This window comes from Alosa sapidissima, chromosome 11 (genome assembly GCF_018492685.1).
Source record: "Alosa sapidissima isolate fAloSap1 chromosome 11, fAloSap1.pri, whole genome shotgun sequence".
Taxonomy (NCBI): domain Eukaryota; kingdom Metazoa; phylum Chordata; class Actinopteri; order Clupeiformes; family Clupeidae; genus Alosa; species Alosa sapidissima.
Window position 1 is genome coordinate 25676247 of NC_055967.1, and position 23724 is coordinate 25699970.

Sequence of the window (23724 nt, forward strand, 5' to 3'; positions counted from 1 at the left end):
TGGTAGTTTACTTACAAGACGATTTATACAGACAGTATCTTCACGAAGTTTAGCGTTTGCAGCCATCTTGAATTTAGTCACGATAAGTCGAGCGACGAGTAAGAATGAACAGGTATGATAAGGGATCAGATTCCAAAAATAATTCCGTGGAAATGCATGGATTCCAGTTTCTTCCAGTAGCTTCCAGTAGCAGCTGTTGGTAGCATCGGCTAACTAGCGCCAGATTTTGGAGTGCAGGGGACAAGCCGAGATGGGCTATGAGACATACGTTCACACTCGGTATCATGTTTCAACACACTTTAGGTCAATATCACACCGGAATTCTCCTTTAACATAATTTCCTCTCAGCAAGTTCCTTTCGTACAAAGCATATACTGTTTGTCAGCCATGGATGAGGTTTAGAACGAGTGGGTCTTGTGGAAAGAGGACATGCTGGATTCCAGACAAGATGCCAGTGTAGAGCAAAGAGTCTCTGAAGCGTCATTAACCTCAAGTGATGAAAATGAACTCGGAGTAGGCTACTGTAGGTAAAGCAGATGTTACTATTAATGTTGCAAAATGGTCGCTAAAGAGGCTTCTGAGGTTACACCGGAACAAAATTGTCGGAGGAGGAGCTATGTGTGACTCAAGACATGAGAGAACTGACAATTGTTGAGATTGTTAAAAGACATGAGAGAACCGACAAAACCAGACATCAGTACATCAACTCCAGGAGGACAAACTCCCTACGGACTTTGGAGTTAACAAGCCGTAGCTGGACACAGAATAGTCACAGTTAAAGAACACACATAAAGAATAACCACATCGGACACCACATTTTACTGTGAATGCTGAACATTGTTATCCTGGGAATATTAACCTTTGGCAAATTTGGGATTTGCTCTGCAGGTCCATCTGGCCAAGAGGCCACTGACATTAATTTCTAATGTCCCTAAAACACTGGCAAGCCATTACAATCACTAATCCGGTGTATTCTCTTTGGAATTGAGTAAACAACTGCATTTAAAACCTTCGTTTACATGATTGATGCACTTCTGAAATGATTTGGGGAGAGTTTAATGCACAAATTCAATTTCACTGCTAGTTATGGCCCTGTTGTAAGTTGTAAGTCAATGAACCCTCCACTGTCATTTTCAATTGAGAATGGTCTGGTGTCAACGAGGCTAGAACGTTGTGGCTGTAGGTTACACTTTATTGCTTTGGATTGAAGCAGCCTTTAGCTGAAAAAAACTGTATTTCATATTTTTTTTATTAAATTAGACAATATTTCTAGTGTTGAGAAACAAGGCTTAGGTCGAATAGTTTCTCTTTTTATAGTTTCAATCATAAGTTTCTCTTCTATTAGATAAAAATGGTCCGGGCAGAGCTATTTAATTCCCTCACTAGTCAAGCTCTTTGCCATTATAAGCATTGAGCCTTGACATTATTTCTGTGTATCTTAGTTTATTGCATGCGTCTAGTAATGCTGCTTCATTTCAGTTCAGTTTCAAAATCTGGCTCTACACCTTCATTGGTTTAATCTATCCACATCTCTGTGTTGTTTTAGTCCTTACATTAGTAGGCTACATTAGTCCATAGTGTGTGGACTCAGAATGCATCAGAATTTGAAGGTTATTGTAATAAAGTTATTACATTTTAATCAATTTTTTGTCATTAATTTTAGTCAAAAGGTTTCCACTCTTTAAACATGAAATGCTATACATGAGTCATTTTCCTGGCATTGTAGGCTACATCATGAACTTATAATATGGACATGATAAGGGTACAATTATTTTATCATCATAAGAAATGTATGTTGTTATTCAACCTCAAAATATATTTCAATTATGACTTAGGTTCCGCTCTTTCATGTGATATGCGTGTGATATCTGCATGACCAGTACAGTACTCAGTAAACAAATCAACAGAGAAGGAGGGGTGTGATGTGAATAAATTAAGGGTAAAACATAATCAAAGACTTTATGGAAGTATTTTAAATGTCACACACTCCAAATATTGTAAAACCAGTTTATTTGATTATAACAAATATTAAAGCATTCAAATGTGCAGATCAGTAACACATAACTTAGAATAAATAATTCATTTAACATATTTTCACAATTCATTATGTTATCTTTATTACACAGAAAGATCTGTGTAAATCAAGATGTCTTTACTCTAGTCTACTGAAATGTTATGGCAGCTCTTATTGGATTTATCAGATTTGGAGTCTGTCTCAGTGGCCAATTGTAGCAAATGAAAGAAGACCATATATAGATGGGTACATATCCCTATACTTCTCTCTAGAATTTCATGACAATAAATATGGATATCATTGTGTTGATTTTAAACAAGTAGGAGGTGTTTTATCTTTTAGGAAAAAATTGTGCAGTTGTTTTTTGGACATGTTATTTTAATGTAAAAGTAGTTCTGAACAACATACTACCTGGAATGTCTTCGTCCCATTTTCAAGATAGTTTGGTTAACTTCTGAAGCCACTCTTGGGATCAATTAGGCAGCAGGGTTGAGGAGCAAACCATTTTTTTTTTTTGCAGGTTTGCATTAGACAACGGTTTTGTTATTTTTGGTAAAAACAACCAGTTCAAAAAAAGTCAAAGCTTGAACTGGTATTAACTCTCAACTTCAGAAGACAGGAACTCTGGAGATATCCTACTTTCTGACAATTGCTATAAAAAGACCTTTAATTACTGTGCAGCATTTTTACATCACCAACATTGGCACACAGACACAAAAACGAGAAGAATCCAGTCAGTCAGAAACTCACTCTCCATGCTAAGGCATGCATCTAAACCTGAAAACATTCCCTTTTGTAAACTGTCTGTGGCAGGACACAGTGGTGTCACAAAGGCAATATGAAATGCAAGTCTCACAAAAACCTCCACATAACTAACTCCATTCCCTCTACAATACTGCCAGAGGGTCATTTCTGGGTGCATGGGAGGAAACACCTGATGTCTCAACTGACATTCACATTCACTTTTCTATAAAAAGATTTGGCAGTGGGGAATTTTCCTAAGCCCCAAGGGAGCTCAGAGAACTAGAAGAAGACACTGTGTGGGCATTGCTGAGCTTACATTGCCTACAAACATGGCCCAAAATGGCAAGTGGACAGTGAATGTGAGTGGGCATTTAGAGGGGTGGTGTTGTTATTGGGACGGGGACATCAGAGACAACATTACTGGGCCCAGCTTGGAAGCTACGTGAGGATCTTAGCCACCTGAGCCTTGACTTCGCCGTCAGGGTGAGAGAGTAACTGCGGGAGTCTATGATGCACCTGGGAGGAATCGTCCAGCAGCACACAGAAGAGTGAGTCCTGCTTCCAGCGCAGGGCCTCTGCAACCTGGGCCGAGGGTCTCCAGGCCCTGAGGTTTCCCATTAACGTCAAGAGACGGAGGAGCACAGAGACCTTGGTGCAGCAGTCAAACAGAAGAACCAATGAAGCTGGAGCCTGCCAACACATAAGGAGAAGATAAATAGATAGATGAATTCATAGAATAATTCATTCATCTATTCCAGTTTCATGACAAATAATATTCTTGCGCTGACTAATGTTGGGGGCAATGTATGAAACATGACAGCATGGCATAATAGCATGTAAGTAATTACTTTGTAGAAGACATGAAAGAAAGCTTACAGGATTACAAGTTTTCTAAGAACAGACACAACATCCCTTATTACTCCGGCTGCAAGTTGTTTTAATAGCACAGATTCATTATTTCAACTGCTTCAAGTATGATCACTATCTCAGCACATATCGTATCCCTTAAACAACACGCACTGCTATGTGCTTTGAAATCTACTAATAGCTTTATCTATTTATAGACTAGAATTCCAGGACAGTCGTCACCAGCCTTTTACTGATATAGTATCAGATACAACACTGTATATTCAGAAGTGATTATGAGAAGTAGGACTTAATTTATTTTACTTTTTGATTTTTTTTACTTCTGAAGAAATAACCTAAAACACTTTTCCCATTTACCTGCAGCAATAAAATGAGCTGTTTTCACTATGGAGAAGAATTGAAAGAAAAGCTGAATAGCATGCTCAGGTAGTTGAAATAGGAACAGCAGACTTTCGTTGTGTTCACTACCTCAACATCTCAAACCACAGTCTCAGTGGGACAGTATGCTAAGGGATTTTGCCTTCATGCCAAGTCGGTAACCTTTGATCTCTCAGTTCTTGGTTCACATTATTTTGTCAAATAAAGTTTATTGTCAAATGAAACAGCTGAACCATACATATAACTATTCTTCACACATGGTTTTACCTGTGCTTGGACAATGTCTTCAATCATATCTGGATTTGAGGACAAATTCACCAGGACCTTTAAAACCTGAACCTGTGGGAGAGAAGAAGAATGAGAGCAGAAGAAACTAAATAAAAAAAATAGACAAGGCAACAACTACTAATATATTAAGGGTGCAGTCCACCATTCTAATCCCATACACATTTTGTTAAATTTAAAAACGCCCTCTAGCTGTCTGTTTAAACTAAAATAACTCCACTGTTTGTACACAGTCTTAGCTCAGTAAATGGGAAACAAACATAGTGGCTCTGTGGGGTATACTACGAAGATTGATTAGTGGGTTAGCGAGGTACGCTGAGTCCTAGTCCCTCCTTTGACAATGGCATCACTTTTGTGGGTATTCCCTTGACCTGGGAGCCCACATCGTACAGGGGTCTCTCCGGAGACAGAGGGTCTTTTGGGACAGATCTGATTCCTTGGCATGAATCCTGAAAATGTTCTTTATTCTTTTTCATTTGTAGGTGGATTTTTTAATATATTTTTTAGGTGTCCTCTACGAAGGAAGTGTTTTATATTGCTTTTTGAGGAAGTTCTTTGTTCAATAAATCTTTTGTGTTCGTTTAGAAGAAATACAATATGGACGGAAATACATTTGTTCATCTTCCATATACGCCACCGCCTCTCCCTCACATCTGTTGAAAAGATATACAGTTATTGCATAGGGTGTAGTTAACGTGAATTCCCTACATTATAGAATAAAATACATTTCCACAAAGCCAGTTGGACATTGCTTTTGCATTCTAAAATCACCGTCACTTTATTGCAGTGTTGTCAGAGAGGGTTCAAGCGGAGCAAGAGGCGCAAACGTTCGACAATTTCCGCGTTCGATTATTGCAAGGGGGACCAGAGTAAGCCCTTGCTGCACTAATGTCAATGGAGACTTGTGGAATTTTACCAATAAATTGGTCATTGTGTCTTTCTGGATTTGTTGAGGGTTTTTTGGAAAATTGTGTCATAATCTGTAAGTGTTTGGGATCATTTCAAGCCTAATAGTGTAATTTTTTAGTGTTCGGATTTGTAATAAAATAACTTAATATGAGACCACGGAGAAGTGTAATTTCTTTGAAATGACAACTAGCTGAATAACACTACTGACATTAGTTAAAGTGGATAGTTTATACTCAAGCGAATTTGCAACAGTATATTAAGTTTAAGCGAAGTCCTTCAACTACTAGTCACTTGTTAGCGCATAGCTGTATTGCCATAGCTACTACCATCCACTTGTATGGCGTTTTAAGCTAGCATTAGCTAGCCAGCTAGCTCGGTTCACATGACTAATTAAATTATTTATATCATGTCCTAAAGAATGATTCATTGGTATTATACATGATTATAGACAATAATACTCTGAACACATTTATGTTTATCTGTTCTTATTGCTTATTAAGAGAGAAAGTTTATTTAGTGACGTAAGGTGACACTCCCACTTATGCAGACCGGAACTGTCACGTTTTGCTCCCATAGTAACGAATTACGTTGCTCTATCTTGCTAGTAATCAAGGATCTTTGGTGTTGTCAGTCGAGTCCGAATCATGAGCTAAATTTAGAGATTCGTGACTTGACTTGGACTTAAGCACTGAATGACTCAAACTTGAACTCGGACTCGAGGCATAGTAACTTGACTACAACACTGCTCTATTGGGATTAATGGCAAACAATTATTTTTCAGACAATAATATGCAGAATCTTTTCACTTACGAATTTACACGATCAAATTTTTGCCAGCACACCTCCCTAGCCTTATTATGCACAACTGTGTTGCCCCAAGCAGTGATCTGCTGCTTGAACCGAGTTTATTATTAGGCTATAACCTGTTCCTCTTGCGTGAAGTAAACCGCTCCAGATCGATCCATTTTGTGAAGGTGAGTAAAATGACGCGATAAACGGCACTTTTATGGGAACGCGCATTGAATTTACTCGTAAGTGAGCTTCATGGTACCGCGAGTTTCGTATTTGTCAATCCAGGTTATCCAAAGAAAGCTTGGGTATGTTCGGCGCGCTCCGTAGTATACCCCACTGGGGGGTATTCCAAGTACGTGGTTTAGTGACAAACCTGGGTAAGTTAACTCAGAGTAAGTGATAAACCTCCTACAACAAGAGCCCTATGGCATTGCTTTGCCATACAGCTCTTCTAGTAGGAGGTTTACCCCTTACTCTGAGTAAATAACTGATCCTAGACGATCATGAGCATGAGAGAGAGGACTCATGAGAAAGAGTCCCATTGGCTGTGGAGCTCAAATATCAACACTTTTTTGCTGAAACCAAATTGTGGACTGCAGCTTTAATGGCTGGTGCTTCCTATGGACAAATACCTGAAGGATTTCATTGCTCACTACTAGCAGAGACAGGAACAGGGTGACAGAGTTCCTCATCAGATGTTGGTGTTTGTCTGTGACTGACATATTGGTCAGCAACCTCAAGGCTGCAAGCTGCAAATCTGAATTGACTGGTGACATTTCTATCATCTCCAAAACCTGAGGAATGTACACCTACACAAAAAGATCAAATAAGCCAGGATTAAAACTTAACAAAAGAAAAAGACAGATGACATGAGAACCAGTGTAAAGGTAAACACAATAAAGGCTGCATGTGTTGTGCTGTACCTTCAGCTGTTCTTGATTTCTTATGTTCATACTCAGGTTGTTCAATGCGTTCAAAGTTTGTAGTCGAACATCTGCTGACGTGTCTGTAAGGGACCCCGCAATAATGTGAAGGCCTCCAAATTCACGGATGAAATCCTGGTAAAGAAGTTTTGTTAAAGAGTAAAAGAGTAAAGAGTTTTGTTAAATGAACATTGAGTAACAGTTTAGTGGGTCATTCCACGTCAATTCAACCAGGGCCCACGCACTTAGGTCTCAAAAAATTCTGAAAAAATTACCAGGTGTACCCAGGAGACAAAATTACTTTTATGTAAGATCAAAGTTCACAAGCCCAAAGCACAAGAACTAAACCATGTAGGAGGCTCAAATTTTGCATGCTGGTACATCAGTAGGAATATTTTGTAGCAAAATTGTCACATTTGGACTGGATGATCCTGCATGGTCATAGCTGTCCCTCAAAGTTGATCAAAATTGTATTGGAGTTTTTGGCTGGGCTCTGTTTAGGCCTTCAGAAGACATATTTGTACTCAACATAGGCTCTTGATTTATTTCCCTTACTGAGATAAGTAGAAACACTCTCACAAAAAGCAATGAACAGAAAAGAAATCCATTCAGGGTCTGAACAGCAGACCTCACAAGTCTGAAAAATCATTTTGGTTCTCATTTTCAGAGCACCCAAACACCTTGTGGGAATATACAAAGATTTTTTAAATATTTTTTTCTTTTTTCTCCATGACTTGTCTTGTGCAAATATTTCTTTTCTATTTTCCATCCTGAACATGGGCAAAATGCACCATTGAGATCAATATGTTTGGATTACCAGTTACCACAGGTTATACAACCACAGGTGGCACTGTGGTAACTCTACACAAAACATATTGATCTCAATGGTGCATTTTGCCCATGTTCAGGGTGGAAAATAAAAAAGAAAATGCATAAGACAAGTCAAATTGGTGTTTTTAAAAAGAAAGGATCATGGAGAGTGAAGGAAACAATATAATTGTATTTTTGTATATTCCCACAAGGTGTTAAGGCGCTCTGAAAATGAGAACCAAAATTATTTTTCAGACTTGTGAGGTCTGCTGTTCATACCCTGAAGGAATGTATGTTCTTTTCATTGTTTTTTGTGAGTGTTTCTACTTATCTCAATAAGGGAAATAAATCAAGACCCTATGTTGAGTACAAATATGTCTTCTGAAGGCCTAAACAGAGCCCAGCCAAAAACTCCAATAATTTTTTTTATCAACTTTGAGGGACAGCTATGACCATGCAGGATCATCCAGACCAAATGTGATGATTTTGATACCTACTATTCCTATTTATGTACCAGCATGCAAAATTTGAGCCTCCTACAGTTCTTGTGCTATGGGCTTGTGAACTTTGACAAAAAAAAAGAGGCTGAACAAAATCAACACCCCCCTCCCCCTGTAAAACTGGCTGTATCTTAGAAAGTATTGATCTTACATAAAAGTAATTTTACAGTGTGTCTCCTGGATAACATAGGTACACCTGGTAATTTTTTCAGAATTTTTTGAGACCTAAGTGCGTGGGCCCTGGTTTAATTGACGTGGAATGATGACCCTGTAGGGAATACACAGTGACAGATTGTCAGTGTCCCTACCTGATTCACTGTGAAAGCAGCACTGTTCCCCAGTGTAACAAGTACTTGAGACCTCTCTGAAGTGGTAGGACTGCTCTGCAGAAGGGAGAGGAGCATCCCTATGTGCCGTGGCTCCAAACAGTTTGGGGACTTCTTTAGAATGTCTGCTATTAAAGGGGCAAAGACTACAACGAATCGTAAACGCACATCGTAAGTAGATGCTATCCTAGCTAGTTGAGTGAGCAATATTGCACATTTTCATTGGCTTATATAAAAAGAGCATAGGCTGTATAAGATGAAGAACAGCATAACGGTGACAGTGACATTAACGTTAGGTCAGAAGAACCTTGAAGATGCTATAACGTTAGGTGACTGGCTAAGATCAATCAGACTGAAACAGCTAGTAAATGTCTTCTTAGCAAAGTTAACTAGTAATTCATTCAAAATAAACTCACAGAACAAAGTCACAATTGGCCTCTACTGATAGCACGTGTACATAGACAGTTGGTCTACTCTAGCCTAGTTATTAAATACCGTTCTATTTACCAAAGCTAGCAAAAATAGATTGCTAGCCAGCTAAAGGTTACTAGCCTGTCAACAATGTATTCTTACTTGATGCCTCAGCGGTGACCTGAGAAGGACTTTTGCGTACTCCAACCACATCGAATCCCGACACTTTGGCCATTAAACTCCCCGGTTCGAGAATTACATCTCCCGAAGCTCTGATATCTTGACCGCTTCTTTCTAGTGATTTCGTTCTGTTTTTCTTCTCGGCATTTCCTCCAATACCGCGGACAAGTTTGTATAACCCATAAGAGGCACCTGCGCCAGCAAGTATCCCCAGTACTGCTTTCATATTACCCAATTTGGGTATAACATTTCCATCTCCCATTTTGACAATCGTCTTCTAAACATGAAGATAATGCTCACTAAACCTCGTCAGAATTAAAATCATTCCCCCATGCTGTCTGCCATCCTCCGCGTCAGGCCAACCAAAATCTTTCCATGGGATTGCCGACACTGCCTCGCAGTCGTAAAAGCTTCTGCAGAGAGACATACACTTATGTTTTATGTCGACTAATAGTATAATTACAAGCATAATAGGAACTAATGCACTCTTCGAATAGATTATTTGAGGAAGTTATCAATGCAACGGGTTCTTCCCAGGACAACTAATGTTAGGCCTAATTTCCAAACCCGTTTTTGTTACTTAGTAACATGTAGAACTACGTTAACAAGCTTGTGTTGTGTTTAGACCAGACCACCAGACCATAGACTGTAAAAAAATAGTTTAGACCTGAGAGGATTGAAGCTGTTAGTAAGGGTATTTTCAGACTCTGGCCTGATTGTCTGGAAAAGGATATATCCCGTTAATTTGACGATTTTGACAGGCGCAGCCTATTTCTGACAATAGGGTCTGGCCTAGCCTATTAAAGAAAATTTGAGCGCAGTATGGCATCACTGGAAAATGCAGACCCATCACTGAAAGAATACATTTTGAAGAATTCTCTTCCTCAAATTTTTCAGGTAACGTTAGGGCTAACATTAGTAATACAACCTCTCAACCACAGGGAAGAATGAATGAAGTTTTAGTTAATGATTAAATTAATGCCATCATACTGTTTTTTTTTCTTTTCAAGTCTCTTTTAGCTGGCCTGTGCACCTCGTGTCCTGACAATCCCCTGCATTATATTGAGGAGAAGCTTTTAGCAATCCAGGGGAGCAGAGAAATTGATATTGTGTGGTGGGTGACATTAAATGCCTAAATGAAACTTTTCATGCGTCCCAGACAAAGTGTCCTGCATAGCCTACAAAAGGTTATCGTAGTTGTTGAAACCAAAGAGAGCTTTGGTTGAAACTACTGAAATTGTGACCCTATAATAACACTAAAGTGGATGATACACGGAGCAACTTTTTGAGCAATGTTGCTAAGCAACCAACCATATGCTGATTGGATGATCATGAACATTTTAAAGTGGACTAAGCCTACTCTCCAGAATAGAATGTTGTTCAATGTGAATGTACCAGAACAACAATATTTAGGGAACATTACTCTGCAACATTGCTCAAAAAGTTGCCCCATGTATCAGCTTAAGATCATAATCAGCTTCTTTTGATACAGGGATGTGGAGGATGACCTTTACCCATCTGATCAAACTTTGGTGCATGACATGATAGGTCTATGTATTTCTGAGAACTCAGATGACGACATTACGGTAACCTACACAATGCCAATCTTAGTGTTTATTTTTGCAATGGATAATTTTGCCCAAAGAGATATCATTGACATCTGTATACTAATGCTAATTCGGTTCTGTAGAAGTCATCATTTTTTGAAGAGGCATTACACTGTTACTGGAGGAGTCTCATGAAGATGGGCTTCATGTAAGAGCTTTTGATTAAAATGAAATCGGTACCCTTTGCACAATTTAGGTGTCCCTGTAGTTGTGAACTTTAGATTGTTGGGACCAGTTGGGACTAGTTTTGAGTTGCTTACTATCACACCACTGTACCCCAAAGGCTTCTGATAATACTGCCTGTAAATGTATGTCTGCCTGTGTAAATAGAGTATTTACTCAACAGTCATATTAATTAACTTACACATGTAAGACATTATTTAGGCTTACCACTGATTTCCCCTGAGCACTGGTCTTTATTCTAGTTAGTTACTTTAGAATTTGATCCAGTGGGATCAGTTTCATTAAATGAATGCCTGAGTTCAGTGTTACAGCTTGAGGGCAGAGTCTTTTGTTTAACCTCGAGCTTGTAGTGGTTTGTCCGTAGTTCCTCATGAATTAATAAAGCATCACTTGTGGGTAGGGCCTGGAAAAGGTATACTCTGATAAGACGAATAGAAGCTGCCATTCTACGTCGGAACATGGATACTGCTAAGAGCCACCATGCAAGGAACGTCCTGCATTACACTTTCAGAATATGGATGAAGTGGGTCCAGAGCAAGAAGAAGAGAAAGAGCGGTATGTGGTTTTCATTTGTTTAACCCTTAAAGGTGTAGGTTTTTGAACATTCTAAGTTCCGCAACAATTGAAGGTTCTAAAATTCTATGTTGAATTCAATGAACCCAGATATTCTTTAGAACGTTCATTTCCCAACATTCCCGTCACACCGGTGTGACGGTACTCCTTTAAGGGTTAATGCTCTAGAAATTAGTTTTGAAATATCCAAGTGCCTGAAGAGAGAGTTGACTATAATTCTGTATGATTCTTACATGCAATAAGGATATCAATAGGGTTTAGGGAGTTATTAACAAAGTGTAATTTTGTTTTCTGTAAATTATATTTATCTCTTTGAAATTATAGCAATGATGCTGTTCATCTTCTGCACTTGATGTATTACACAGTTCTACTATCTTTTTTTATTCAGATGCTATTAAAAAACTCCAAAAAGTGCATAAACTACTGCAGTGTAGAAACATTTTTTTTGCCTGGCGGTATGTGGTGCAGGACTCAAAGAGAACACAACAGTACATTGAGGTACCCTTTGCTCATAGATATTTTCAGAGTTGAAAGAATGGTGTATTTATTACTTATCGTTAGGAGTTATAGATCCTAACCTACTTCTTTTGTAAGGGCAGAAGTGGGAAAAGAGTCTACTGGAGAAGTCTAACCAAGAGGTGGACAGCATTAATAACGACATTATTTCTGCGCTGCCGAGTAAATTGTCTTTGAAGGTATAGCATGGCTTTTAGTCAATATCGTTGCAGGAGTTTTAATTGAATCATACTTCCATTGAGATAATTTGATAAACTTCACTGTCAGCATGTACTTAAGTAATAATAGTGAAGATATACTGTTTTTCTTATTACACTGGAATTGTTGGGTGTTTTAAAATAGTCATTTAAAAAAAAAAATTCTCATTTTGAACAAGGCTGGATGTGTTTGATCTTAGATCTTTCAGTATTTAGAATCCGGAGACCTGATAAGGTGTGCTAAGGTGTGCGACACATGGATGGCCATAACTCAAACCTGCAGTCTCTGGAACAAGGTGAGAGAGGCTGTAGACTTTTATTTTACAACACTGGTATTTAGCAAATATATTTTATTGTACTCCTTTAGCGTTATATACATATACAGTATGTATGTATATATGTTTATGTAGTCTTCTCTCGTAAGATAAATTTTTCAGTAGAAAAGCACTGGATTCAAAGCTGTGATATAGAAAAGATACTGAAGAAGTATCGTCCTTTTGTGGTCCACTTGAATCTACGCGGTTGTATGTCTCTGATGTGGCCCGCATTTAGATGTATAAGTGAGTATTTCTCTCAATGTTTATTAAAATAAAATAAGAAAACACTATCAAGAGGAAGAGCTGCATTGTAATTCTGTTTCATTTTAATCCATTAGGTGAATGCCGGAATCTTCAGGAACTCAATCTGAGTGAATGCACCAACATAGATGTCAGTAGTACCTCAGACTTAAATTTGTACTTCAGTGTGAGTTAAAAACAAAACTGCAGAAACCAAATACCTTTTGCCCTTTTTTTCAGGATGAGACAGTTCGAATAATATCTGAGAGCTGTCAGTCCCTACTCTACCTGAATCTTTCCCACACCTATGTGACAAATGGAACTCTGAAAGTGCTTTCAAGGTAACGTCTATATTAGATTAGTTGGTTCGGAGCAGTGTTATTCTAATATTTCTTCAGTTTCAAAAGTATGTCCTTCTGTTTTCTTCTCTATACCCTCCTGTCTTCCTCACAACATATTGCAGGTCCTGTATGAATCTGCAGTACTTGAGTCTGGCCCACTGTAGAAGGTTCACAGATAAAGGGCTGCAGTTTTTGGCTACAGAGAAAGGCTGCCATGGGCTTGTTTACATAGATCTTTCTGGCTGCACTCAGGTTAGTGTAGAGACACAACATATAATACCTGTTTTCACAACAGATATCGCTCGCAAGTCAAAATCTAACCCCTCATTCTGCTGTTGTAGATAACAGTGGATGGGTTCAGATCCATTGCAGATGGATGCAGTGTGCTGCAGCACATTGTATTTGACAACATGCCTACATTTACAGATAGGTGCTTACAGGTAGGTATTTTAAAATTTTAATTTTATTTTAAAATGTGTTTTTGTGGCATGAAAGTGTAAATGAGGTTAAAAAAGTAAACACAAACACGAACAAACAATGATTTGGAGGTTTTGAACAATGTGAGTTAAATTGTTATTATGCAAAAATGCCCTCAATCTCTGTTTTAAATCAGTTTATACTTGTAGGGAGGTTTTGTTTGGATAGACTGCATTGCACACATTAATCTGTAATGATGTCTTTACAGGTGCTGACTGCTAAATGCCACTCTCTAGTTACAATATCCCTCCTGGGGTCCTCTCATCTCACTGACACTGCATTCAAAACCATTGCTGAAGCAGCTTCTCTCATAAAACTACAAATAGAAGGTCATTGTACAAATCAGTGTAGTATGCAGGTTTTAGACCAAAAATGTTTTCTGTGATTGCTCTGTCTATATTGTACCATGTAAAAAAAGCCATGTCAAAAATACAATTACAGATGCTGAGATCAGATTAGCTAGTTTCACTCGTAATATATAAATTAGTATAACACATTATTATACATACACACAATATGCATACAGAAATATGCTCTTTTTTTAACATGCAATGGTTGTTTAGCTAAAAATGAATGCGTTCATTCTATGCAGGCAACGAGCATATTACAGACTTCGGCTGGAAGGCTGTTTGCAAGAGTTCTCCCAACCTAAGTCATCTACATGCTGCTGACTGTCCAAAGATGACTGATGCCAGTCTGAAATACATAGCATCCCTGAAGAATATTAGTTACCTTGACATCTCAGATTGTGTAAGGTAGGACACATTTGCCCTCACAGAAGCAGCCCTTTTGTGTACAGGCAGACTGTTGAAGGACATGGGGAATGTTGACCTGTTGTTCTTTTTCTACTTTGTCATTTAGGGTCAGTGATGTTGGCCTGCGTTGCTTCCCTGACAGTCCATCTGTTGCCAAGCTCAAAGAGTTCAATCTCAGCAACTGCCGTGTCAGTGACATTGTGGTCATCAGAATTGTACAGAGGTGCAGTGTGTGTGAGCATTGCCACACATATCCATCTATACACATTCCATATAAATAATGTAAACGTTGTAGCCTGGCTAAGGCAGCATGGGAAAACCCAGGCTATAAACGTTGTGTTTTATCTCGTCTTCACAGATGCAGCATGCTCACTACCCTGAATCTGGCGTACTGTGAATCCCTAACAGACGTGGGCATTGAGTTCCTGAGTAACTCCCGCTGTCTTGTCTGTTTGGACATGACTGGCTGTCATATGCAGGACAAAGTAAGCTGCCTTTTGTGACTTCATTGTAGAAACAATAGCATCTCTGTCATACCTAATACATTTATTCATGGTTATGGTTATGGTATTTTGCATATGCTTCTTTTCCCAACGACTTACAGTATATGAACATTACATTAGTTAAAAATAAGATAGATAGATAGATGATAGATAGATAGATACTTTATTGATCCCCAAGGTGAAATTCAAGGGTCTCAGTAGCATAGAGACATCACACACAACATGCACTTACAGCAGAAATGGTAAACATAAGTTAAGTATAAACATATAACTAAACTCCACTGTACAACAAAGACAGTAGAAGATAAGAAAGATAAGAAAACTAACAAAACTAAATACTAAATACACTATATAAATTAAATTAAGAAAGTCCAATGTGCTTGAGGGTGATCAAGCATAAGACGCTTGTAATGACAGGGCCGGGACTGGTAGGGTGCTAAAGGGAGTGAGTGTCATGGTGAAGGTGCAAACAGTAGTCCAACCATAGTCCTTAGTTATGTGTGCCTGGCAAGGTGCTCAAGAGAGTGAGTGTCATGGTGAAGGTGCAAAAAGTAGTCCAACATTAGTCCAACAGTGCAAGAGTAAGGTCTAGAGACCAGCATAAATAATATGGACAAATAGGAGAGTAAAGTATAATGTAGACAAGGTAAAATAAAAAACTATTTCAGTGCAAGAACAGGTTGAGGTTATAGGGTTATAGCCATTCATTCATTCAGTATTGTAGCAGAAGCCTGACCGCAGCCATTGATCATGTGTGCTAATATAGCATGAAACACAGTGTAGCAGTAAAACATTAGGCTGTATACATTAGTAAAACAGTAGTAAAACAGTAGTAAGGAGTAGTGGGCAGTCAGTACTCAAAACATGGACATGGAGAGGGTGGAGAGGCAGACAGACTAAGCAGAGAAGTCTATCTCTCCTCTTCCCTTTAGTGAGGCCTAGGAACAAATGACTTCCTCAGCCTTTCAGTTGTGCATGGCAGTGAGTGAAGTCTCCAGCTGATCAAGCTCTTTTGGTTTTTGATAGTGCTGTAGAGCAGATGACATTCATTGTCCAAGATGTTGATCAGTTTGTTTAGGGTCCTTTTGTCAGAAATTGAAGTGAATTGAAGTGCACTCCAGTTCAGCTCCCACTACAGAGCCAGCCTTCCTTACCAGCCTGTCAAGTCGCCGAGCATCCTTCTTCTTTGTGCTTCCTCCCCAGCATACCACTGCATAGAAGAGGGCGCTGGCCACAACAGACTGATAGAACATCCTGAGGAGCTTGCTGCACACATTGAAGGACCGCAGCCTCCTCAGGAAGTACAGCCTGCTCTGTCCATTCTTGTAGAGTGCATCAGTGTTGGCTGACCAGTCCAGTTTATTGTCCAGGTGGAGACCCAGATACTTGTAGGTGCTTACCACCTCCACATTGACCCCATCAATGGAGACTGGTAGCAGAGCGGGCTTAGACCTGCGGAAATCCACCACCATCTCCTTGGTCTTTGAAGTGTTTAGTTGAAGGTGATTGAGTTTGCACCACTGCACAAAGTCCTCCACCAGGCTCCTGTACTCCTCCTCTTGCTCGTCTCTGATACACCCCACAATTGCAGTATCATCAGAAAACTTCTGCATGTGGCATGACTCGGTGTTGTAGCAGAAGTCAGATGTGTACAGGGTGAACAGGACTGGAGAGAGCACAGTTCCCTGTGGCGCTCCGGTGCTGCTGATCACAGTGTCAGAGAGGCAGTTCTTCAGTCTGACGAACTGTGGTCGCTCATTCAGGTAATCTGTAATCCAGGTTACCAGGTGAGCGTCCACACCCATCTGCAAGAGCTTGTCTCCCAGTCTGAGGGGTTGGATGGTGTTAAAAGCACTTTTCCCCTTGTCTAGGTGAGAATGTGTCCTGTGTAAAAGATAAGTGATGGCATCGTCCACGCCCACTTTCTCCTGGTATGCAAACTGTAACGGGTCTAGTGCATGGCATACCTGGGGTCTGAGCATACCTAAGACCAGTCGCTCCATTGTTTTCATCACGTGATGTTAGAGCGACAGGCCTGAAGTCATTAAGCTCGCTGGGGTGTGGTTTCTTGGGGACGGGGGTGAGACATGATGTCTTCCTCAGTGTTGGAACTTGTCCGAGACGTAGACTCCAGTTGAAGATGTGTTTCTGTGGCTCCCCCAGTTCAGCAGCACAGGCCTTGAGCAGCTTTGGACACAGTCTGTCAGGCCCGGCTGCCTTACAAGGATGGAGTTTTTTAAAAAGATAACTTACTTGATCAGCTGTAATGATGGAGGGGATGAGGGGAGTGAAGGGTGAGGAGGAGGAGGGGTGCTTCTGTGAGGGTTGTCATGTGGCTAGAGACTGATGGCCGTTGGCTGAAGCCATTGTTGCCGCACTACTTGTGGTCACCATGTGGGGGAGAGGTGCGATAGCCTGATCAGCAGTGATGAGGGAGGGGGGCAGCATCTGGGGTCTGTGTGTCTGATGGCTGTTGACTGAGGTCGTTGTCACCTCGTTGTTCGTGGTCGCCATGTGGGGGAGGGGTGCAATATCCAGTGATGGTGGGGGAGTGTTGCACTGGTAATGAGGTGGGGTGGGGGATGGGCAATCGAACCTGTTGTAAAAGTGGTTCAGCTGGTTCGCCCTGTCCAGGTCTCCCTCCACAGAGCTGCTGCTCTTCTTAAGGCCAGTGATAGATTTCATACAGTCCCACACCTCCTTCATGTTGTTATCTTGCAGCTTCTGTTCCATCTTCCTTCTGTAGTCCTCCTTAGCCTCTTTCAGTTTAATCTTGAGTTCCCCCTGTACTCGCCTCAGCTCTGCCATGTCCCCCTCCTTAAACGCCATCTTTTTTCCTATTGAGAAGGGTCTTGACATTACTGGTTATCCAAGGCTTGTTATTTGGATAGCAGCATACAGTCCTTGTGGGAACAACAATGTCCATACAGAAGTTCAGATAGTCAGTAGTGCAATGTGTGATAATATGGAAAATGGAAAAAATGAAATGGGGGAAAAAGCATAATAGTAATAATAACAACAATATCAAAATCGTCAATGAAATGACATACATGGTATATTGTACTATCAATACATTTGTATCTATAGCTATTTAAATCTGTTGTCTTCCAGGGACTGACTGCAATAGGACAAATTCAATGTTTAAAGAAGCTCAGTATATCTGAATGTCTTTGGATAACCGATATTGGCATTGAGGTAATTTTAATTCATTTAAAATCTGATGCCCATTATTCAATCAATTTATCTTGTTGGTTTTAGGTAGTGTTATAAAGAAATCTGTAAGAGCTGAGCTTATGGTCTGTCTCTTCCCTGACACCCTGTCAGATGTTCTGTCGGCGAGCCAAGCTTCTGGAGGACTTCGACATATCTCACTGTGTGTCGCTGTCGGACCTGTCCATCAAAGCGCTCTCCTTCTACTGCAGAGCCCTGTCACGACTTATCATGGCAGGCTGCCCCAAAGTACGCCTGGTCTGAATGCAGTGAGAGTTGTAGTGCTAATTCATTGTCTGTGTATGTGATCGCTTCATGATGGGGTGAAACTTGTCTGTGAAACCAGATGACAGACATGTCCATGCAGTACCTGACTGGCTCTGGACCCCACCTGAGAGAGCTGGACATCAGCGGTTGTGTTCTCCTCACTGACCGGGCCTGTCGCATCCTGCTCAAGGGCTGCCAAACCATCCACTCCCTCACCATGCTCTACTGTAGGGGAATCTCCAAGTAAGTCACCATGAGTGTCCACCACATCCAGTACTCCACCGAAATCTTTACAATTATTATTCCGGGTTCTGTTTTGGACGTGATTGGTCCACCTACATTTGCTCTGTAGTCATGTTCTTCCGTGTATTTCTGGACTCTTTCTAGATTTCTCTTCTCTGTGCAGTACTTCTTAACATGGTGGTGATCTTACAGGCAGGCAGCGTTGCGCCTTCAGCCTCGCCTCAAGCACTGGGAACATAGCAGAGATGACGCTCCTTACTGGTATGGCTATGATGACCTGGACCACCTGATGCAGCTAAGCAGCAAGCCAGAGAAGCAGGACATTCCATCGGAATATGACAACAGCCGTCGCCATAGCAGCACTCTGCCCACATGACTGCCCAACACAGATGTGCTCTGGAGAAGAGTATTAGCCAAGTGACCGTAGGACATATCATGATGTGGGCTAGATTCCACGTGTGTGCCAGGAACAATCCAGGAACAATCATCTCAACACTGCATAATGAATTCTGTAAGACTCAGGATTCAGTTGTTATAACACCTTTCAAAAAGGTAAACAAAATATTAAAAATGCACGTCTTTATTTCATACCACACATCCATCCATATTTTTTTTAACATTACAGTTTATAGAGTTATGGTATATCATAGCTGGAGTAATAGTACATATTTTACATACAGCACATATTGCAGTACTTATAGATGGTAGCATTTTCTTATTGTGCGTGATTTATGTTCTCGGGAGAGCTACTCCTTCTTGTCCTTAGAAATTGTGATACACATAGCACTTTTAGCAGCAACACAAATACAGTGTAAATAAATAGTATATTTTATACATTAAATGAAACCTGCACTTTCTGCACAAGTTCTGTTAAGTTTCCATGCCCCTTTTCCAAAGCCTTGCTTTCATCAGCGTAATCACATCACAGACATTACATCTGGTGGTCAGTTTTGCCTACAGTACACAGGCTTCATTTTGGTTTCCTCAAGCTAAACAAACATCTTAGTGCAAGTGCATCCTCTACACAAGAGACTAAAATGGTCCCAATAACTCAGTAGAGACACTGGAGTAATACTGATAACTCTTAACAACATCAGCCTGACCTGCATTTCAAGCCATTCTGAAACACAACACTTAGAACTCCCCTTAAGGATGCCATCCTTTTTTTGTATCTTTTTGGCACATATTTTTTTCATATTTTAATTTAAGTTGTGTACAATAGGTTTTCATTTATTTAGGGTTACCTAAATAAATGAAATTTTATACATACACAAATTTTATACATACACAAATACATACATGTTTCAACTTTCAGTGCATTAGGCTTGCTTCATCAGTGTGGCATTCACATAATCTCAGTTACAGCCATTTATGTGTCTTGCTAGTGTAACCTGATTGAATTTGTAGACTGAAGTAAAAGCACAACTTTAGCGATCCTTCTGAGGCCGAGCGTAGGAACAGACACATTTACTTCTCAAGTCTCAGAGACTCGAACCAGCTTTGTGGCCTCAGGCTAATCGACCCTTTCTTAGCCTCAACTTTAATCCATTGCTCTCCGGCTGATGGTCCATTCAGAGTACCTGTCAGGGAAAGTAAAGTTTTTACCACTGAGATCTACTTAACACACTTTTCTATATGCATTTTAGGCTTCCTGTATCATTTCTCACAACCTTCTGGACATTAATCACATTTGCACTTATTGGGGTGGTTTCCCATCCATTAACACATGTCCGATAGAAACATGCATTAACATTCTATTTAAGTCCAGGACTAGGCCTAATCTACTGTATGTACAGGAAACCAGCCTATAAATGTATAACCATAATGCGTGTCCCTAGTTTATCAAACAATGACCTAAATGGTTAGTTAAGCCATTTATATCATAGGCTCTGAACATGTGTCTAACCTATGTGCATTGGCCTTGACTGAGCTCATGCCAATAATAGCTTTTCTATTTGACTCACCGGTGACAGTTGTATTGCTGTCTCTGGACTCATGTTGACCCTCGTGCAGCATGATGTCAGAACTGATCTTTACAGATGCCCCAGACAACTGAACTTCCGCTTTCATAGAGGCAGGAACCCGTACTGACACAGACCCTGTAGGGATGGGGAGTGCAATGTGCTCTTAGACATACTAAGAAAAGTATACATTATATACAGTAGCCTCCATAAGAGTTGGAACCCCATGGTAAAGATGAGTAATGGATAATAATAAATTCACCTTTTGGTGAATTACCTTAATTTAACACTGAAATAGGAAAAACAAAGCCTTACATTGGGACATTACAATGGCCTTTGTAATATAATTGAGGAAAGTCCCTTAAGATAAAAGCATCGGCTAAATTAATAAATGTAAATTTCTTCTGAGGGGGAAAAAAACTGCAATTGCCAATCTTGATCATGATACCAAGAACTGTGCAGCACACTGTATAATGCAAACTATTAGTTGATAATATATGAAGTATTTTTATGAGTTATAGTTTGTATATTATAGTATTTGTTTATTTTAGTTAGGCTATTGATCATTGATATTGCATTGACATTATTGTTTCTTAATGCTATTTTCCTTAATGTAGTCTTACCAACATTTTAAAACTGTTCACTTATCATTTTTAACAATTGTATTGCTTTTATTTGTGAGTTGCTTTAGACAAATCCGTCTGCTAAATCATATTACCATAACCATAAATATAACTTAGAACGTAATACTTCAAAAGTGGTCTCATACCCTGCTGAGTCATCAGGTCTGCTGATCCCCTCTCTCCAACATATGTATCAATATTACCACTGGTTGTCAAGATTCTCAAAGCACCATTTGAATTATCTGGAAAACAGTGATACCTTTACAGTCAAACCAGTTGATCATTTAAAACCCTATTTCAGATTCCCAATACTTGAATTTGATCATTGATGTAGCAGAAAAGTGGCCATTCATTGAATGTAAATAGTTTGCTGTTGACACATGTATTTATGACATACCGATATTTACATTTCCTGTTCCACTCTGCACGCTGGCATCACCTGTTAAAAAAAGTAAATGATCAGCTTAGGATGGAAAAAATGACTGTAAACAATATTGTTGTTTACAATAACATAATTTGGGCAATAAATGACCCCGATATTTTTTTTAATTCTTTTATTATCAAATATATTATTATTATTATTATATTATTATAATATTCATAATATAATAAACAACCATTTTCAAGTCTTTAAACTATTCATTGCAATCTCTGAATGTACCAGTACGCGTATAACACTACATTAAACTAGTGCAGAATTGATGCAACATAACAAATAAACATTGGTCACAGCCATCGGTGACCATCGGTAAATGTTATTTGCATATAGACCAAGACCAGTCAACAAAGCAAATATTGCCTAATGCGGATATATCGGTATATCCCCCAAATTAACAGTATCCTATGAGTCTTATCGCTCTTAATCAACAGTCCACAAACACAAACCATGGATATGCCCCAGCTGAATTTCCCCTGATGACGATGACACTTTGGAGGACTCTGCATAGATAGCTTTGACTTTCAGCTGCCCTTGTTCTGTTGAGACATTCATAAAGGACCCTTGGATCTTTTTAATGTTGACCTCCTAGGATGTGAACATGAATAATATCATTAGGTATGAAATTTATTTTGACGTGTTTTAACACTACATTATTGCATTATCTGTCAATAAATTAAAGTACAGAAATAATATGACCATACACTGCCTTCCTTTGCACAGACATCCACATTGCCATGGATGGTGCCAAATCCTATGATGTTCCCCCCTGCTGACAGCACATCCACTTTGTGACTCTGGAAAAAAAAATACATTAAAGGGTAAAGGGTGTGGCCAAAATGACCACTTCACCCAAAAATATTGAGCATACTCATCCTTTCATCCATACTGCACTGAATTCTCATAAACGCACTGAATATTGGATACTTGGATTATGGTACTTCCCTACTACATCCTACACGTGACCACATAGTTACCAACTAGAAGAAAATCAAATTATAGGATGATGGGACAAACACACCCTAATAGAAGTCAAGGTGCAGTTGCCGGTTTCTGTCTGCACTTTGCAAACATCACTTTCCATCTTCTGGATGTTGACATTTCCTCCTCCACTAGTTGTGATGAAAAGATCTAAACAAACAAACAAATAAAATGCATCCAAAGAATAGGTCTATCATCCGAAATGTATAGAACATTAAACTTTCAATCTGCTTTCAATATGAATTTACACACTCACCACTTTTTATTGGCGCTGTTAATTCCACAGTGACATTGCTGGTCACCTTATCACCGTGAATAAGTAGTTCCTGACTTTGATCACTGTAATGAACATGCAGATCATCCAGTTTAAACTCATGGTCAGCATTTGTGCCATGGACCGAGATGAAAGCCCGGTCAGCTTCGGGAAAAGCATGCGGATCCAATGGGCAGACAGACAAGTCACAACGAATCTTCACGTTAACTTTGCTGAAAGGGCTAACTTCCAATGACCACTGTTTCAATGGTTGATTAATATCTTTAAGAAGCGGTGCTGTTGACAATGAACGGACAACTGTTGAAGGTAATGCACAGCCGAAATGAAAATATCCTTTGTTTATAAAGCGCAGTGCTCCTAAGCATATCCGCGTGCTCAATGCTACCGAATGCATGACGACTAGCTAAAGTGACTGGCTATTATGAATTTTACTCGTCTCAATGTCTTCCAAAATATTGTTATTTATGCAGACATGCTACTGTACGGTCAGTTTAATTTCTGTCCCAGTCAACAAAAGATAAAATAATCCACTTGACATTCCAACAATGAGGCTGTACAGTTCGTAAGTGACATTGCTAGTTGCCATACATAACTTCTACAACCCTCTTACTCAACATTCGCTATGCAATGTATTGTGGGAAATGAAGTTAAAACACGCTGTCCCTATTGTAGGTGTGCATTTGGCCCATCTCCTTAAACAGTATAAAAACATTTTCCACGTGCACGAAATGGTAACAGGTAACAACTACCTTTCTCGCAGTCAGAGAGTCCATATGCTATTTTAACGAAATCTACTTGTGTATTCACAAACTACAATAACCACAGTGCAATTCTGCCGTGGCGTGTTAAACAACAGTAAGGAACACGTGTGCCATCTCGCG

General features: G+C 39.6%; 3 protein-coding genes across 7 annotated transcripts; 1 reads left to right on the top strand and 2 right to left on the bottom strand.

Moving 5' to 3' along the window:
• Positions 1-1993: 1993 nt before the first annotated feature.
• On the bottom strand, positions 1994-9646 carry armc10 (armadillo repeat containing 10). Of its 2 annotated transcripts, none has more exons than XM_042109486.1 (6): positions 9122-9646; positions 8531-8676; positions 6913-7047; positions 6622-6798; positions 4271-4342; positions 1994-3448 (listed from the first exon to the last, which is right to left on the bottom strand). In XM_042109486.1, exons 1-6 carry the CDS (start codon positions 9399-9401, stop codon positions 3197-3199), a joined length of 1062 nt encoding a protein of 353 aa, XP_041965420.1. In that variant the 5' UTR covers positions 9402-9646; the 3' UTR covers positions 1994-3196. The 2 variants fall into 2 exon arrangements, with proteins under 2 accessions (XP_041965420.1, XP_041965419.1); XM_042109485.1 differs by having other exon boundaries at positions 8531-8694.
• On the top strand, positions 8590-19375 carry fbxl13 (F-box and leucine-rich repeat protein 13). 4 transcript variants are annotated; one of them, XM_042109482.1, is made up of 21 exons: positions 8590-8719; positions 10150-10253; positions 10632-10725; positions 10830-10894; positions 11330-11484; positions 11891-12000; positions 12102-12197; positions 12416-12511; positions 12640-12775; positions 12871-12923; positions 13013-13113; positions 13236-13365; positions 13455-13553; positions 13799-13919; positions 14183-14345; positions 14452-14568; positions 14704-14830; positions 17960-18043; positions 18173-18307; positions 18405-18568; positions 18761-19375. In XM_042109482.1, exons 3-21 carry the CDS (start codon positions 10681-10683, stop codon positions 18942-18944), a joined length of 2181 nt encoding a protein of 726 aa, XP_041965416.1. In that variant the 5' UTR covers positions 8590-8719; positions 10150-10253; positions 10632-10680; the 3' UTR covers positions 18945-19375. The 4 variants fall into 4 exon arrangements, with proteins under 4 accessions (XP_041965416.1, XP_041965414.1, XP_041965415.1 ...); XM_042109480.1 differs by lacking the exon at positions 8590-8719 and adding an exon at positions 9747-10036 and having other exon boundaries at positions 18713-18800; XM_042109479.1 differs by lacking the exon at positions 8590-8719 and adding an exon at positions 9749-10036.
• Positions 19122-23473, bottom strand: fam185a (family with sequence similarity 185 member A). The gene is made up of 8 exons (XM_042109484.1): positions 22826-23473; positions 22610-22719; positions 22293-22385; positions 22038-22176; positions 21550-21591; positions 21299-21394; positions 20533-20667; positions 19122-20148 (listed from the first exon to the last, which is right to left on the bottom strand). Exons 1-8 carry the CDS (start codon positions 23235-23237, stop codon positions 20036-20038), a joined length of 1140 nt encoding a protein of 379 aa, XP_041965418.1. The 5' UTR covers positions 23238-23473; the 3' UTR covers positions 19122-20035.
• Positions 23474-23724: the final 251 nt, after the last annotated feature.